The sequence below is a fragment of the Podarcis bocagei genome, assembly GCF_964188305.1.
Source record: "Podarcis bocagei genome assembly, chromosome: 9".
NCBI classification, from domain to species: Eukaryota; Metazoa; Chordata; class Lepidosauria; order Squamata; family Lacertidae; genus Podarcis; species Podarcis bocagei.
Genome location: NC_138134.1, coordinates 40,659,402 through 40,677,320, shown reverse-complemented (window position 1 = coordinate 40,677,320; position 17,919 = coordinate 40,659,402). Strand labels below are relative to the sequence as shown.

General features: G+C 40.4%; 1 protein-coding gene across 4 annotated transcripts in view; it reads right to left on the bottom strand.

The window, feature by feature from the left end:
• LRBA (LPS responsive beige-like anchor protein) overlaps positions 1-17,065 on the bottom strand; it is a 364,869-nt gene extending 347,804 nt beyond the window's left edge. For 3 of the 4 annotated variants that reach the window (XM_081208302.1, XM_081208305.1, XM_081208304.1), the window contains exons 1-2: positions 16,731-17,065; positions 15,903-16,289 (exon numbers count right to left, since the gene is read on the bottom strand). In XM_081208302.1, coding sequence (XP_081064428.1) covers positions 15,903-16,139 — 237 coding nt within the window. In that variant the 5' untranslated portion in view covers positions 16,140-16,289; positions 16,731-17,065. Of the gene's footprint in view, positions 1-15,902; positions 16,290-16,581; positions 16,598-16,730 lie in introns of those variants that run through there. The other variant, XM_081208303.1, reaches the window with a different exon arrangement.
• Between the last annotated feature and the right edge of the window lie 854 nt (positions 17,066-17,919).

Below are 17,919 nucleotides of genomic sequence, written 5' to 3'. Positions count from 1 at the left end.
GGTACCAGAACCCACCTGAGAGGTGCTGGAACTGAGTTCTGGCTGAAAAAAGCCCTGGTTGTGAGTAGCCTCTGAATGGACCTAAGTGTAACATGACATGCAGAGAGGATTCTTCTTGATCTATATAATTTTTATAAGTTTAGAGGGGGGAAATCGATAAGTTATGGTGTATGAAGGTAGGAAACGCCTTGCTGCATCCAGCCAAAGGATGAACTAGTTCTGCAGTCCATCAGATGCTTATGTGAAGCCAACTAATGGGACTGGAATACCCTTCTCATTTGCAATTCCCAGAAGCCAGTAATCAAGAGGCATACTAGCTCCCATAGTGGAGGTACAGCATAGACATTGTGGCTAATACTTACTGTACACTCCATAAATTTCTCCGATTCCCTTTCAAAGCTGTATGACATACAAAACACTTTCTTTTATTCAGAACTCAAAGCAATTTACAGAGCTTTAGATTCTCTACCAAAAACGAGGAAGACTACCTGCAAAGCATTTCATATGGCTCACTGAAAAATCAAGTGCATGGAACCTGGAACATTATAAACGGGGGGGGGGGGTGAAATATGCCATTTTGAACATACTTGTTATGCAAGGTCACGGCCTTATTCCAGTGCTGGTATGCACAATTCAATTAACTCAAGTTGTTAACTCAAGAGGCGCAAACTGCCACATTAAGTGAACAAAATAGTTTACTGTGGGTTTTATTTTCTGCCTGTGCAATGGAACTTCTTCCTCTCCCTGCTCCCACCCCCCCCCAACAAAAAAATTAATCCAGAGGGTTAGTGGAAAACCTAGGGCGCAGCACAGGAATAAAAGACCAGGTAGGAGCAAAGCAGCTGCAAGCTTCTCTCCGGGGCCCAGTGTGGTCCCAATAAGCTACAGCTTGGCTTACTGTGATGTGCAAACCAAGTCAATGCTCAAGTTGTCTAAATTAGATTTAATTGTATTTACAGACTAACAAAACAAAAACAAATCTAAAATAAATTCTGTTGAAAATGAAAGAATACTCCTTTTCTTGATTTGTTATCGGAGTTAAAGGCTTATGAAAGAACATGTGCTATGGGTGGCATTCAAGTGAGTTTTACTCAGAGTAAAACTTACTCTGGGTAAAATTTGAACACGCAATGTTACAACATAAGCAGGGATTTGATCTACCAAAGGGGATTCCACCAGCTTAATCAATTGCTGTCTGTGTCACCAACAACTTGGCTTGCTAATATACTGTCATGCAACAGTCCCAATTCCCATTTGTTACTTGCCAGGTTTGGTTTAGTCTCTCTGGTTGCAGCTGTGAGCTGTTCTCTGTCTGTTACCAGTGTGATAGTTGCTTGTATTAGTATGTTTTGTTAGTACTATTTCCCAATAAAGGGACAGCCTCTTTGAGAGCCTCCCTGTCTCTGTTGAGAACAAGGCCTATTAGGGCATGGAAGCCTGAGTCAGTACTCCACCCCTGGAACTCACAAGGAAACAATTGTGTAACACAATTTTGTGAACAATTTTGTAACACTAGTTTTGGCTGATATTCAAACTATTTACAAATTGTGAAATATCTAGCGAATGAAGGTGCAATTTGCACACACATTTTGATCAGCTTCCACATTTAAAGAGGTAATAGACTAAATAGACATGAGTCTCTCAGACTGCAAAATGGAAATATACCTAGGCATAGCTAGGGGTATCTAGACATATCTAGACAGGAGAGTCAAATCTAACCATGGATTGAACATTGACAGCAGTTGCAGACTTTGGGCTCTCAAATTTCCTGCAGTGCCCTGTGCAATGCTAAAATCCACATTGCACAGATTTGAACTGCCAACCTTCTGATCAGCAAGCCCAAGAGGCTCGGTGGTTTAGACCACAATGCCACCAGCTCCCTACAATTACCTTTACTTATTTCAACAATACTGGGCTGTACAGACTAAGACAGACAATTAATTAGAAAACACTAATTTGTACAATTTTAAAGCACTGGCATCTCATTTTTGGAGTAATGCTCTAGCAGAAAGCGCTGAGAACAATTAAGCTGTTTAAGTAGGTCTTTGATAACTACAAGCTACTTCATTACAACAAGCTGTGCAATTTATTGACAATATGTCTTGTCCTAGTCTGTACAATTGTAACAGAAGAGCATGCAAAGGGTTTGAAAGTTAGAGAGAACATGAAAAAGACTATTCTGAAAATGGTTAATTGAGATCAGATGCACAGGCTACAAGACAGTCAAATCAATTTTGACGAGGCTTTGTTTATTCATTGATACAAGTCAGAAAATAGTTACAAGAAGTGGAAGAACAATCAAGAACTCATCCAATTATTGTGTCAAACATTCACAGTTGGCCAAAGAGCCAATTTTGTATCAATAAAAATATAAGATCATTGTTATTTCCATGTCAAAGATTATAGCACAGCTAGAAAATGCATTAAAACCTCCTGCGTTCTGTCAGGTTGGATTGAAAACAAGGAACAAACAAACCCCAAGAAATACATGAAAATATGTTTCCTTGAAACATAGTATGTCAGTCTGTACTGAACCTTACTCAGACTGGGAAAAACCAGGTTGCAAAATTTAGAGTAAGGTTTTACTGGGGGGTGGGGTAGTATGAGTCTCAGATCATACTGCCTTCTGTGTGTCTTCCTTATAACACATGTTTCACAAGGTCATCTTGGATTTTGTTTTCAAGGGTTGGGTTTACACAATGGTTAGTATAATGAGACATACGGCTGTAAGATACTGGTGTCCATTGTGCTTTCATAGTGAAAATAGAGTATTTTGTGACATCAAGACCAAAAGCAAGACATCTAAAAGCAAGACATCTTAGAAATATACAGTAGCCCTTAAAGACTGGTGATAAACTAGCTGCAAGCTAGAAAGTCAGTAGTGCTAAAAGGAGTAGGTGGGGACTGCAACTTCTATCAGTTTGGCAAAGGAAGTGGCATCTATCTGGTATTCTGAAAGTAATGAGTAAGTGACCTGTTCTACTACCTTTTTAGGTCTCTTGCTGCTTGAAAAACCCACAACTCATGCAAAATAAATAAAATATCTTGTTAAATACAGTGGTACCTCGGGTTACATACGCTTCAGGTTACATACACTTCAGGTTACAAACTCCGCTAACCCAGAAATAGTGCTTCAGGTTAAGAACTTTGCTTCAGTATGAGAACAGAAATCGTGCTCCAGCGGCGTAGCGGCAGCAGGAGGCCCCATTAGCTAAAGTGGTGCTTCAGGTTAAGAACAGTTTCAGGTTAAGTACAGACCTCCGGAACGAATTAAGTACTTAACCCGAGGTACCACTGTACTCTACTCTGACAGAAACCTCCCCAAACCCAATACATGATCTTACCATGCCTTGAGGTGCAATTTATGCAAGACAAACCTAGAACTCATATCATTTTCTGTTCTCCTGGCTCACAATGACATTAAAAAATGTTCTGTAACCTACTGATAATGGTAGCAATTAATAGCCATTTGCAGTGTATTTACTTAATAATCAGTGGTCATCTATTGATAATTTAAATATTTTCAAAGTATTCAAAAAAGTGACCTGGAGATTTATTTTATTTTTTTACCATGGTAGCACTTACACATTTCAAGAGTATTACCCAAATTATTTCATAAGAAGGAATATACAGATAGAAGTCATCCACTGAAACTAAAGAGGAAACCAGTCAGGGTAGAGGAGCTCCTTGCATGCTATCAAATTTCCACACCCAGAACAAATTGCTGAAAGCTGGTGATATGTCAATGCTTTAAGTATTTATGGATGTGGCAGACACAAAATCAGGAAACATGTCTTATCCATATTGGTGACAGTTAGTAGGAATGTATTTTAGAACCGGAGTGTATCTTCTATGGATAATACACCAGACTATTTATTCCTTGGAGAAAAATCCAGAACAAAATTTAAACTATATGCATAAGGACAAATTTGCAAAGTTTAGTTTCAGTAACACTTCATTGGACTTTTTAAAATATATTAGTATAGTAATCAACAGCATGACATAGAAGCATTTATGGAGAGGGCTTGTCATGAATCTGACCTATTGGTGTTCAAAAGGCATTTGCAGGTGTTGTTGTGAAATTAAAGCAAAAAATAGCCAGTAGGATGCCGAGCAAGTTTGGTTCTCCTGTACAGCAGCAGCACAGACTAGTCCACAAATTTGACCTTCCAGGTGTCTCCATGTGGCCTGCCAGTCCATTTGCCCCAAACCACAGCGACCTACCTCATACTTGGCATTGTATGTGATGCCATGTGTGGGGCACATAGAAACTTCAGGTGGAAATTGACAGAGTACATGCTAACATTCAACCTGAGCTACTTCAACTGGAAATCAGAAGTAACACCTTGGTGCAGCCCCACAAATCTAGACTGACTGGTGTTTGGCGTATGCTGTCTGTTATTCACTAAAGACAGAGTAAAACTTAGCTTATACTATTAAACAACTGATACTGTTATATTTAAACAAATACAGCTTTTATACTCCTATAGAATCATCCCAGCGAAATAGGTGTCTTTCCCTAAAATACTGGTGTTTGTTTAGGATGTACATGACTCAAATATACCAGAAATATATTCATCAGAAAATGGAAAGTAATTCCTAATTGCTACAGTTTAGCCTAGCCTTTCCCAACCTATTGCTCTCCACATATTTTTTAACTCCAACTGCCATCATCCCTGATCATGGCCATATTCGCAGAAGCTGATGGGAGTTGTAGTCCAAAACATCTAGAGAGCACTAGGTTGGATAATGCAGATAGCATTACAATGCAATCTTATACAAGTCAACTCAGCATAGGTCTTACCACCAGATAAGCAGTTATAGGATTGCAGCCTTGGTGTACTTTGTATAGAGTCACTCAGATACTAGCAGCACAACCCTATACACATTTATGCAGAAGTAACTCACCCTTTGCTCAATACGATCTGCAGTAAATAAACTAGGATTGCTGTCTAAAAACAATAAGGTTGTATCCAACACGGCCACTGCACAAGAGCAACAGATTCTCTGAAGCAGTTGTTGGCGTGTGCACACAGCAGGAAGGAGAGGCAGGATAGGTCCCACTGTGGAAGCAGAATTCCACTAGCGCAGTACTGTGGTACCTCTGGTTACGTACTTAATTCATTCTGGAGGTCTGTTCTTAACCTGAAACTGTTCTTAACCTGAGGTACCACTTTAGCTAATGGGGCCTCCCGCTGCCGCTGTGTCGCAGGAGCATGATTTCTGTTCTCATCCTGAAGCAAAGTTCTTAACTCAAGGTAATATTTCTGGGTTAGCAGAGTCTGTAACCTGAAGCGTCTGTAACCTGAAGCGTATGTAACCCGATGTACCACTGTACTGGATGCAACCCATGGTTGCTGGAAAAAGGATTAGATATAGAGAGTCTAATTAATACTTTTTTAATCAGTGTTTCATGACAATAAGTGCTCAAGGCTAGTTTAATTTCTGAAATAACTATACCACGTTTTCAGCATGGACAAGTATTTGGGTCTCATTTATATGTTTTACTCAAGAGACTACTGTACTGTAATTCTTTAGGACACTAGAGTAAAAGGCTAATAATAAGAGCAATTATCTATGCTTCATCTGTGTACTCCAGAAAGAACAGACTTTGCAAGAAAATCTGAAAGAGTGAACTGCTATTTTTACAAACTGTAGAAAACCAATAATTAAATCATCCTTGTCATTACCATGGCTTTAAAGGTTTCAAGAAATTGTGGAAATGGATAGATCTGATCATAGCCTAAGCAATGTTTACCACTGGGGTAGGAAAAAAAGAAACTAATAAAAAAAGAGGTACTTCTCTCAGAAGGGCAAAATCAGAAAAGAGAAAAAGAACAGCTCAGGTTCCTACTTAAAAATATGTGCCATCACTTAATGACAGCATTATTATTTTTGTCTGTTTACTGTGAAGATCTAACTTAACATCTTACATTTGTTGCATATGGCACCACAGATGGTAACAAGTAGCTTGAGGAAGTAAGTTTCTAAAAGACTGCAAACATGAAGGCAATCAGGGGATAAAAACTATTTTGTTTCCTTCCAGTCTCATCACCCTCTAGATTTAGAACAAGGTGTAATTCACAATTTTAATAGTTCCATTTAAAGAATCCAGGGGCATGGAAAAAGGCAAATTCATCTCAGGCATCTGAATTTTAAAGGGATGTCATTAAACAAAAGTAACAAAAATGGGGATATATGACAATATAGGCAAGAATTTAATCCACAGCAGGTTCAAGGAATACAAATTCTTACTATATCTAGTAATATGCTTTGTTTTTTACATCTCAACTTTAAAAAGTATACTGAAGTTTTCACAAAAATATTCAGAGTATCCACTTATTTTGCCCCAAACTGGAAATTCACAAGATAAAAAGCATCACTAAAGCTGTCTTTTATGTCGCACTGCACAAAAGTTTTAAGCTTCAACCATGAAGGCAGACAATTCAACTACAAATTCACTTGTAGCCAAAGTTCCCTTTGATAGGATTTACAATGCAAGACTATACCCAATATATTTTACTTGTACGATGGTTTCAAGCCAAAATGTTTTAAACATTGGAGTTCAAAGCTGTCCTAACGAAGTTTGCCACAAGGGTAAGACAAAATAACTGTAAAAACTTTCCTCAGTACATGTAAAAATATTTTGTACTTCACTAACAAATATTTTTTGTCTGCCTTTCCATCCTTTATTAACCTGGGTATATATATATTTTTTTACTTTGTTATTTGCATATAACCATCAGTACAATGAGTCATATAACCTTATTAGAGTATATTCAGAAGGTTTTTAGATAGCATCACATCCATTACTTTCATAGCACAGAAGAAACAAATGTGGTCTGAAAAGCTGTCCTGATCTATTTGCTACTTCTGACTTACTTCTCGAAACACAGTAGAAGAACTCTTGAACTAAGGGATGCACAACTTGCCTGTGCTGGTTAATTGCAAATTTATTATTGTATTAATTTGTCTATTGCTAAAAGTTCTAGATTTCCAGAAGTTTTTAATGCCAAGAGCATGCAAAGCACCATATAGCAATGAAAAAGAGTTCCTGCTCTCCTCAAAAAAGGACAATCTACATTAGACAAGTGGAACATGCAACAAATGTTGCACTGTATTTCCCCCACCCTCTTTCCTGGGTTCCTGCCAGCCCTTCTGTAACAGACAATTCCATTATTCTCCCCGCATTTCCTGTTTTTCTTTTCTCAACACTCCATGAGTAGTAGTAGATAGGTAGCCGTGTTGGTCTGCCATAGTCAAAATAAAAAAATTCCTTCCAGTAGCACCTTAAAGACCAACTAAGTTAGTTCTTGGTATGAGCTTTCGTGTGCATGAAGAAGTGTGCATGCACACGAAAGCTCATACCAAGAACTAACTTAGTTGGTCTTTAAGGTGCTACTGGAAGGATTTTTTTTATTTTTACTCCATGAGTAGTAAGCATACTCAATCCTTACTGAGTTGTCTGAGTGCGGTTGTCCCCCTGAAAGTTGTTTTCTATTATTTTTTAAAATGTATTTTTGTACCTCTGCTAAAATCTTGGATTATCCAGCATATGTCGAGACCATTTTCTTTCACTGGTTCCAATAATGCCGTGGGCACTTAACCACCTGATCTTGCCGTTAAGATTGGCAAGACTGGATAACCCAGGAAGTGGCAACACATTCCAGGATGAGATCCAGTAAATTAAGGAAAGCTCTACTCTGTGTGTGTGTGTGTGTGTGTGTGTGTGTGTGTGTGTTGTATTTATATTTATTATTATTATTTATTATTATTTATCAAATTTATATAGTGGATTTTTGAGAAGAAACTCAACGAAGAATAGGAAAATGGCCTGAAAAGAAGAAAAAGCAATGGGCTTTAAATGTGTGGAGAGCAATGCGACAGAAGGTACAAAGACGGGAATCACAAAAGCAGACAAACAGGATGAGACTGTATGGAATGTGAGACATATAAAGCAGAGAACGAGATATAAAAAAGTATCACTTGTTAGGAGGTGTTACAACTAAACCAGTTTATTCACAAAGCTTTTTTTTTCCTTTTCAACAAAGTGGGCTTAAGCAGTTAAGCTTAATATGATTTCCCATGTAGCTACCTGAAGACTTGCCCTGCAGTGCGAAGTGATTACATTGCCCAAAACTAACACTGCTTAACAAAAAGGATTCAAATTTTGGGGGGGTTCACTGAAACCTTTAGATGATTTGAAGGTTCATCTTTATTAAGTGGTGTTCCTCATTTACTCCTGCAATAATGTGTGTCCACAGCTGTAAGTCACTACAAAGCCAGGTCCTTTACTAAGCCCAGAAACAAAACCTACCTCAAATCAGCGTTACTTTATCATGGGCACAATACATAGACTGAAGTGACAGAACTAGGATAACCAGAGCTAGAGGTGCATTCACCAATGACCTAGAAGAGATCACGTAATGACAGTTATGCACACTTCCATTGAATACGAAGTGATTGCCAAATACTAGTTGGATCTCCTCACTTAGCACCAACATTAGAAAGTCTTGTTAATGCAATGAAAAGAATGACTTACATAAGTTTCATAGAAAAGGTACAATAGCATCCTAAAGAATGTATGGATTTACTTTAAAAGTTGGGATAGCAAAAAAAAACCCACAACATTTTGAGAGGTGAAACACTGTTCCATAGCAGCCTTGCACATTCCACTGCTGAAGTACATCTTCTCACTTTTTAAAAAATTAAAAAATTAAAGTTGTAGTTTAGCAGAAACAGTGTTAATACAAGTAGATGGATTTATGCTGCAGCAATTAGACTACTGCACATTTCAAGCATTCCCCCTCATGTGATTTACAATTGCATGGAAGACATAATATGGCCACGCCAGGTGACGCAGCCATTGCATCTTCTTCCAACCCTTCCCCCTTCTCATCTAGGTGTTGGGGGCATACCAGCAGAGTGAAAGGCTGCCGAACAAACATAGGCTCTCTCCATGTTCTAGAGCCCTGCATTTGTCAAGCTTTACCTTGATAGATATGCCCTCAACACATGGATGGCGAGGGGTGTAAGTGAGCAGGAGACATAAGAGCAGGAGTTAAGTCCCACTCCACTTTCCCCCTCAGACCTGTGGAGTAATTCAGAAACGAGCTCATGTTCCTATGCATATCTGCACAGATGTAAGGCCCATCTAGTTCAATGAGGACTTATTTCCAAGTAAATGTGCACAGACTTGCAGCTTCAATTAGAAATATACTTGATATACCATTTTAGACCTTATATTAACTTATGGTTAAATTGTTTATAGAAAATGGTTAAGACAGAATTAGAAAACTGCACATAATAAAGACACATAAAAATCCTTTTCCTCATTTTGAAAAGGCTAGTGTAAAAGATTTTCAAGGAAAAACAATGCACAGAATATGCAAAGAATACGCTCCAGATCAAATTTTAGAGGTGAAGCACAATTACTGGGTTAATTATTTAACAGACATCTAGTAAGGAATGCGCCTTACTTCACAATAAGTCACTATTCAGACCAACTTCTAGAAAGGTCCAGCAATTTTCTTTTGTTAAAACTTCACCTCTCTACTCTTCTACCAAGTCTGAGTATCACATTTGCAGAGGAGCCTGCCCCTGTGCTTCTGTCACATACTATTGATGGTACTTACTGTAACAGTGTCCAAGGTTAGAGAGAAGACTTCAGTAATGGGCTAAAGCATATAGAACATGCCATGCTCATGCGTATAACTTCTGAAAGTTGAACTATTGCTATTATTCCCCTATATATCATCTGGTTTGATGATAGATATGCATTTATATGGTACAGTATTTTGGAATTTATATTATTATTATTATTATTATTATTAAATAGCACTATATTATATTTTCAATGTTACCCTCCATGGCACCATATGATGAAGGGTGAGTAACAAAAGAGTTATTCTAACAAAAGCTGAAAGCTTGAGCCATCTATACCAGCCCACATCATGATCAGAGCAGCCTGATTGGGAGTTACAGCCTTGGGCAAATCCTCCAACATTTACAGTTTCTCTGGGCATGAGTTCCCTCCTCCCCCCACACCTTCCCTATATTCATTTGTCTTAGTGATATTCATAGAGCTTCAGTATGCTGATGACAACGTAGTGTTTCCACACTCAGAGGATGACCTCCAAACCATCCTAAATATCTTCGCAGAAGATTTTGGAAAGCTTGGCCTATCATTCAATATCCAAAAAAACCAAGTGCTGCACCAACAAGCAAAAAACAACCCCTCTGCAGCACCACAAATCCAACCATAGTGCAACGTTGGAAAATGTCAACCAATTTTCCTACATGGGCAGTTATCTTTCCACAAGGACCAACACTGATGCCAAAATCCAGCATCACCTGAGCTCCACGAGCACAGCTTTCTCCCAATTGAAGCTCAGAGTGTTTGAGGACCGGGACACCCGCAGGGAAACCAAAATGCTTGTTTACAAAGCTATTGCACTACCAACTTTACTGTATGCTTGTGAAACATGGAACACTTATAAATGCCATCTACAACTCCTCAAAAGATTCTATCAATGATGTCTCTGAAAATGTTTACACATCACTTGGGAAGACAGGCAACTAATGTCAGTGTACTGGAAGAAGCAAAGATCACCAATGTCGAAGCAATGATTATTCAACAGCAACTTTGTTGGACTGGTCATGTTGTTCAGATGCCAGATTATCGTCTTCCAAAGCAACTACTCTATTCCCAACATGAAAATGGAAAGCAAAATGCTGGGGAAATAACAAAAGAAGTTTAAAGATGTTCTCAAGGCAAATCTTTAAAAATGTAGTATAAGCACTGATAAATGGGAAACACTGGCCTGTGAGCGCTCCAGTTTGAGAACAGCCTTTACCAAAGGTTTTGTGGACTTTAGAAGCACGAACTCAGAGAGGAAAGGAGAAACGAGCTAAGAGGAAGGCACATTTGGCAAACCCTCACCGTGATCAACTCCCACCCAGAAACCTATGTCCCCTCTGTGGAAGGATATATGGATCCAGAAATGGCCTCCATAGTCACTTTCGAACTCACTGTTAAGACCGTTTTCATGGATGGTTTCAAGAGATGGTTAAGGAAGGAAGGAAGGGCTATGTTTAAGGGTCCTGTCCCCAATCAGCTTCTAGGACACTGAACTAATTTAAGGTTCTCATTTAGGATTAGCCAATCTTAACATGTCTCAGAGAATGATAGCACTGGTCTGAAGCTAAACTTTTCTTAATGGGATAAAAATACTTTCTCCTAACCACAATTCTTATAAGAGCAAAGAGCCTTGAGTCACATAGTTTATCACTTCAAAGAAATGGATGGGCCATTAAGATAAGAAAAAGGGCAAAATGTCTTGGCAAAAGACCAGTCTTTTACATTTGACATGACCTTTGGGAAAGGGATTTTGGAATGAAAGAATTTTTGAAAATTACTTTGAAGTACATGTGTTCTCAAAAAAAGTGTTATCTATAGAACTCTCTCAGTTCACCTTAAAGACTAGAGTACTAGTCCTTTATAGCAGTCTTTTATCGAGGACTTTTAAAAATAAAAAGGGTTTCTGATGTAATATTTTTTATAACTGACATTTTCATGATTGGAACAAGGGAAAGATTAGTTAAAGAGGTTGAATCCAACTACAGGCAGAACTTCCTTATTTGCAGTACAACCTTGTGCAATATGAATGCATCAAGTAGTTGTGATGCTAATTCTGGAGAGCCTTCCATCAGAAACTCTTACCCTAGGTGCAATGTGTTGTATTATTGCAACCTGCAATACAACTGAAGCTACGGTTAATACACTGCTGGCATAACCAGGGAACTAGCCAGCCTCCTTAAGTCATGCTCTGGCAAGCAGCTTATACAACTTGGCAGAGAGGTGCGAATAAAAAATTTCAATCCCTGCTCAAAAGTTTCCCATCTACATTTAGGCAGTGGTGAAGTTGTGCAAGAGGCTAAACGCAGAACAATGTCTGCCATTGAATAGCAGTAAGTTGCACTTCAGCTGGTGCTGGCTCTTTTCTAGCAAGCACACCTGTACATAATTGAGACAGGAAGATAACAGGCTTGCAGATCTTCCATTATACTAGTGTAGCCAAACACAGCCACATCTAAGATATGTCAAGCTTGCTATTCTTTCCCGTACAAATCTGTGTGGCTCCCCATCCCTCCCATGCTCACTTTGTACTTGATGAGAGAGCGGACATACCTTTACCTAGGAACTTGTCATTATTAAGGTTTGCATCATATATTATTTTCAGAAGACCCGAAGTTCAGTTCTATGTCACTTTATAAGTGAAAGTCATCTAATTTCACAATCCAAATGCCACTTAAAAAAAAAAAAAAGCTGGAGTAATTAACCTGCTTTTGGAGAATAAGTATGGCATGAAATCAAAATACTTTAAATAGGCACTAGCTATAAAAAGGCAGTGAGAGTACTCATAGGTCTATCTATTAAGATTTATGAAAATAAAAATGTAAATTTTGGAATCAGTCTTGTAACATATTTTGTTTATGATGATATCTGGCCATTCCTGCCCTATGATTACTTACAATGTGACACACACAACACCAGAGCTATTTCCATGAACTGCCCAAAAACAAAAATTATGTTATGACAAGTGCAAAGAGAAGTTGCTACTAGGCAAAACAGGTGTAGGAGGAAGGACTGCAACAAGTCTTGGGGGGACACCATGAATTTGTGCCTAACTCATCTGTAGGCACCAAGAGTCAGGAGCACTGAGTATCTCCCAGTGTAACACTTTCCTGAATTACAACACTTCGCTTTTCCTCAAAAAAAGTGAAAGACACTGCTGGAATAGAGGCTCAACTATACCTTTCTCCTGTTTACTTCATCCCCACAAGACTAAATCATATTTGAATAGTAACTTTTTAGTGCCCAGCTCAGCATAACATAGTGACTAAAAGTCCAAGACTGCAGTCCTAACCTTGTCCGCTAAGAAGGAAAACATATTGAATCAGCAGAGCTTAGTCCCAGGTACATGAAGTTAGAATTGAAACCTAGGAGAAAGCCCCTTTCGACGCACTAAGACTTACTTCTTACTACATGTTTGGGATCTTTTTTCTTGCTTTGCCGTTTTACAATGTTATGGCTAAAGTAGGGTGTCAAAGCCATAGGATCCAGTTCAACACTACATGTGTTCAACCCATTTTTACTGTTCCCAGCAACTATGCAAAGTCCGCTTGCTCAAACTAAAGCAGAGCTGACATTTCTCAGAAAACTTTTTCCAAAAGAAAGAGGGAGGTTTTTTCCCCTCACCTCCCCTAGAAAAAGAACATTTCCCAGACCTTTTCTCCAATACAGTGGTACCTCTGGTTACGAATGCTTCTGGCTATGAACGCTTCAGGTTACAAGCTCCAGTAACCCAGAAGTAGCTGCTCCTGGTTGCGAACTTTGCCCCAGGATGCAAACGGAAATCGCACGCCAGAGGCGCACGCGTAGTGGGAGGCCCCATTAGCGAAAGCGCGCCTCAGGATAAGAACGGTTTCAGCTTAACAGACCTCCAGAACGAATTAAGTTCATAGCCAGAGGTACCACTGTATTATTCAATTTTTTAACGGTGGCTGCCACCCCTTCCTCACCCCACACACTCTGCTCCAGAATGATGCTGTGTCAGGCGAATTGTACAGGATGCAAAATGGTTGCAAGGCTGACAATACAGTTTTCGAAGGGGGGGGGAGCTTGGGGGCGGAGAAAGAAGCTGTGCTACAACCACTACTAACAGAGAGTCCAACCCTCATGAAAAAGTTGAAAATATTCTTTTTTTAAAATAGTGAGATGGTCCACCCAGTTTTCTACCCACAAATAGGGTGGAGAACTTTAAGAGAGTAGCAAACAAGACATACATTGCCACTGCTATCCACATCCAAACCACAGATGAGAAACAGAGGACATGCTTTGCATGCAGAAGGCCCCAGTTTCAACCCCTAGCAGGGATGGGGGGGGTGACACAATCTGTCTGGCACCTTGGAGAACAACTTTCAGTCAGAGTTGACAGCACTGGTTAAATCAACAGTCCAACTTAGTGCAGCCTGGCATGTTCATGAGTTATCTACACACACACATCCTGCAGAAATTTCTAATAAAGTTGTGGGTGTATTTAATGAAACTCAGTTCTAAAGGAAACTGTTCTTCCTATCTTTCTACTCAGGTTCCAGGCAGATGGAAAATTTGCAGAATATCCTGTTATTTAGGTCACACACTGAATTTCTTGAAGACAGCTTTCTATTTCCTATAAAAACTGTATTATTATTTCAGTGCAAAACATGGGAGCTATTTCTTCTGCAGCTTCCACAACGTACAACGTTTCAGCATTTATCTACAGAAGTCAGATTTTAAAAGAAAGAGATTTTATAGTTATTTCACTACACATAGGAGAACGATGAGTGGGCAGGAAACTTCAGAGCAGCACTTCACTTCTGTAGTATGCCTGATCACACACGCTAGCAATACTTTGTACAGATGCTGCAATGCTTCAGAGACTTAAATAGATTTCTGTATTATAAAACAGTTGGTTGTCTGTAGCTTCTTGATCAGTTTAATGTGGCACAAATGCTTTGTTTTTTCTTCTGTGCCAGGGAAACACGTAAAAGTTTTGTTTTGCTTTTTAAGCTACAGGCAGCTGTAAAAAGTTACAAGAGGCCTAGTGCACATATGTTTTTGCACTATTTAGTCAGAATAATTGCTTTCTATTTATTCTACATAGCAGGTCTAGACCTCAGTTTTCCTAGGCAGAGCATTTTCGTTCCACCCTAGTTATACATTACCAATATTTAAGTCAAATAAAAGTCTGCAGTCTTACCCAACCAAGTTGTATGGACACTGTGAATGCATTGCCTACATTTAACTTCTAAAGGGATATCAGTTTTATTTGCACCGACCAACAACTCTCAGCAGGGCCACAGATGATTTGCGAAAGAACTTAAATTCTTGCAGGATCAAGAATTCGGTCTCCAGATACTTACACACATGTGGAACACTATACACTGTGCCTTTGAGCTTTCCATTCCACTTTTAAAAGCCAGATTACATTTAAGTAGTGTTGGAGTACAGCCTTCTCAACTCAACCATTCTTACCTATGGTTGAGACAGAAATATAACTTATCCTCATCTAATGTTTACATAAATGTACATTGAACAGGCACCACTATTCAGAATAGCACATAATTACTATCCTTTGCCATTACAATTGTGATATTCAAACATAATCTTACTGTTAAACAAATCCTTCTGTTCTGGTGTAGCATTTGTCATTTTCCAAGGAAATTCTTACTACTAGGAAAAGTTGAGTGCTCCCAAGGTAAGTAACACTGATGCACAATGTTTCAAGTTCTACCCAAATTGGTAGAAATATCTACAAAGAGTTATATTGCTATGGTTACTGAAAATGGGCTTAAAATGTTCACATGGGAGAAAAGAGGCATACCTCTGCAGAATCAAAGCCTTACATCAGAGCCCTAAAATTTGCAGCACCAGCAATTGTGTGTTAACAATGGTATATTCCAACTGTGAATTAGCCTAAAATCCCAAAATACATTTAAGCATTGCAAACAGATATGACAGCACAACTATTTAGAACCTAAGTGCTTTCAAATGACTTCTGTGAAGGTGTAAATAGCAGGAAAGTTCCTTGATAGAAGCTATACCTTGGGAAAGCAAGGAAACGGAACAACTGAGTGGAAAAAGTATTGCAGCCTCACGGTTACTAAGTAAGGCCTAAGTAAAGATCCCTTCCGGGAGAATAGCTTACCAGATGCACCACCCTGTGACAAATAGGTAGGCGGGCAGCCTTAACTGTAAGGATGAAGTAATATGAATGTGGGTAGAATGTATTGCTTTCCTTATGTTTCACCACATACCATCCTTCTCCTTTAAAGAGTTAGAAAGGTGATTGCCTTACCAGATTAAACACAGTTTCCACAATATCCCTGTTGGATACTTCTCCGACTTCCACCAGTCCTGTCAGAACAGCAAATTTCATCCTGATACCACGAATAGGGATTCCTGGATTCAAAGGTTGCAGCTTGCTCTCCATTTCGGCCACATTTCCTTCTTTCCCTCCTCCGGTACCACCTCCCCCTCCTCCATCATCACCTGTTGGCCGAGGAGAAGCAACCTGTTTGTCTTCACTCGCCATAGCTTAGTTCACTTCCAGGTGGCCAGCAGAAGCCAGCACCCCAGAAATAAAAAGAGTTCAATGCGTAGCCTCGGGTCCAGTTTCTGAGCGCTGAGATAATCTTGTTTTCCTTCCCTCGGCAGAAGGACAGCGGCCTCTTTAATCTGAAAACTTAAAAAAAAAGAATTATATTAAAAAATTAGTAGCAGGCGCAGCTTGTTGAAAACATTTGAAAAAGCCTGTCATCTAACTAATCAAGAAACACTACCCCATTCTCTCTTTGCACTCACCCCCCCTCAACCCAGAAAATGAGGGCAGGTGCAACTGCATCAGGCAGGTGAGCCCCTTTCTTTGTCAGGCACTAAACTTGCCTGCAAAGAAGAGAGCGCGGGACTCCCGAAGGCGTTTACTTCTGTATTATTACTATTATTATTTTATTATTTTATTATTATTAGAGACGCGCCTCTCCCCTGCCCCGCTCTGTTTCTGCAGTGCTTCCCTCCGCCGTCCTTGTGCTCCAGCAGCTGAGGTAACTGCAAGCTCCGCTCCTCCCTTCACGCACAGTCACAGGTGCAAGGACAAAGTAGGGCCGGCAAAGAAGTTCCCACTCACCCAGCCCTGCTGCTCCTCCTCGCCTCTGCCGCGGACGGGGCCGGCGGGGAGGGACGAGGCTCTCCCGACCCCAGGCAGCTCCACGGGCGGGAGGTGTCTCCGGTGCTTCCCCACCAACAGCCTGGCTTCTACCTGCCCGGGGTAGAGAAGAGGGATGGGCAAAGAACTTCGACCTCAGGCAAGCGGCTGGAAGTTTCCTGTGCAGCTCCTTCACTCCGCCGACGCCGCGAGGAGCTCCTCCATCGCTTCCTGCCTGCCTTAGCAGTTGCTGCGGCGGCGGCTGCTGCTGCTGCTGCTCTCTGCCGCCATGACAGCGCTGAGCCGAGCCCCGGGAGTGTTGCCGGGCGAGCGGCAAGTGCGCCTGCGCGGCGGCCAAGAGCGGGCGGGGCAGGGAGGCGAGAGGGCAGCGGGCTTGGAGGAGGGGGGGGGAGGCGCCCGCGCAGGCTCAGGTGAGCACAGGTGTGTCCAGGTGAGGCGCAGGCGTAGCCCGAACGAAGGTTCCCGTCTGTTCTCCTCGAGGCAAGGGAAACGCTGCGCCGTCGCTGCGAAGGGGAGCTGTGTTATCTCCTCTCTTCTCTTTTTTTAGTTTCGGGCAAGGCACCTGAAGGGCAAGCGGCAGTTTCAGGAAACTGCAAACCTACCTTTTTAGATAGGTCCAGGAAACCTGAGGGGCAAGGAATTAGTAGCGTCATTTTATTTGTTGTGTGTTCACGCACTATGGACATCTGGTGGCTTGAGGTGCTAGTCCTGTCGAATTCAGGACTACTCCTGGGGAAACGTGGTCCCGTGTAGATTGAGATAGGGAGGGGGCGGGGGGAGCGGATGCCCTTTAGCACTGGTGTGGGTAATATACGAAAATGGAACCTCTGCTGAACTGGGTACAACGTTCAACTGGGTTTCTTAATTGTTCTTGGCTGCTTTCTAGTTTGCAAAGTATATACTGTACACAAAGTATCAAATGTGGTGACAGTAATAATAATAATAATACAACAAAACAACAACACCACAAACAGGCTTATAAGTATAAAACCAAATTTACTAGAATAATAGCTAGAATAGAGAGAGACTTGTAACCATTCAAACAACAAACATACTAAGGTGCCATGTGCAAGACAAAGCCTGGAGATACTGTAAACATGGAGTGGATAAGTGTACAACTCTATCTTAACAAGTTACATTTGCAGTAAAC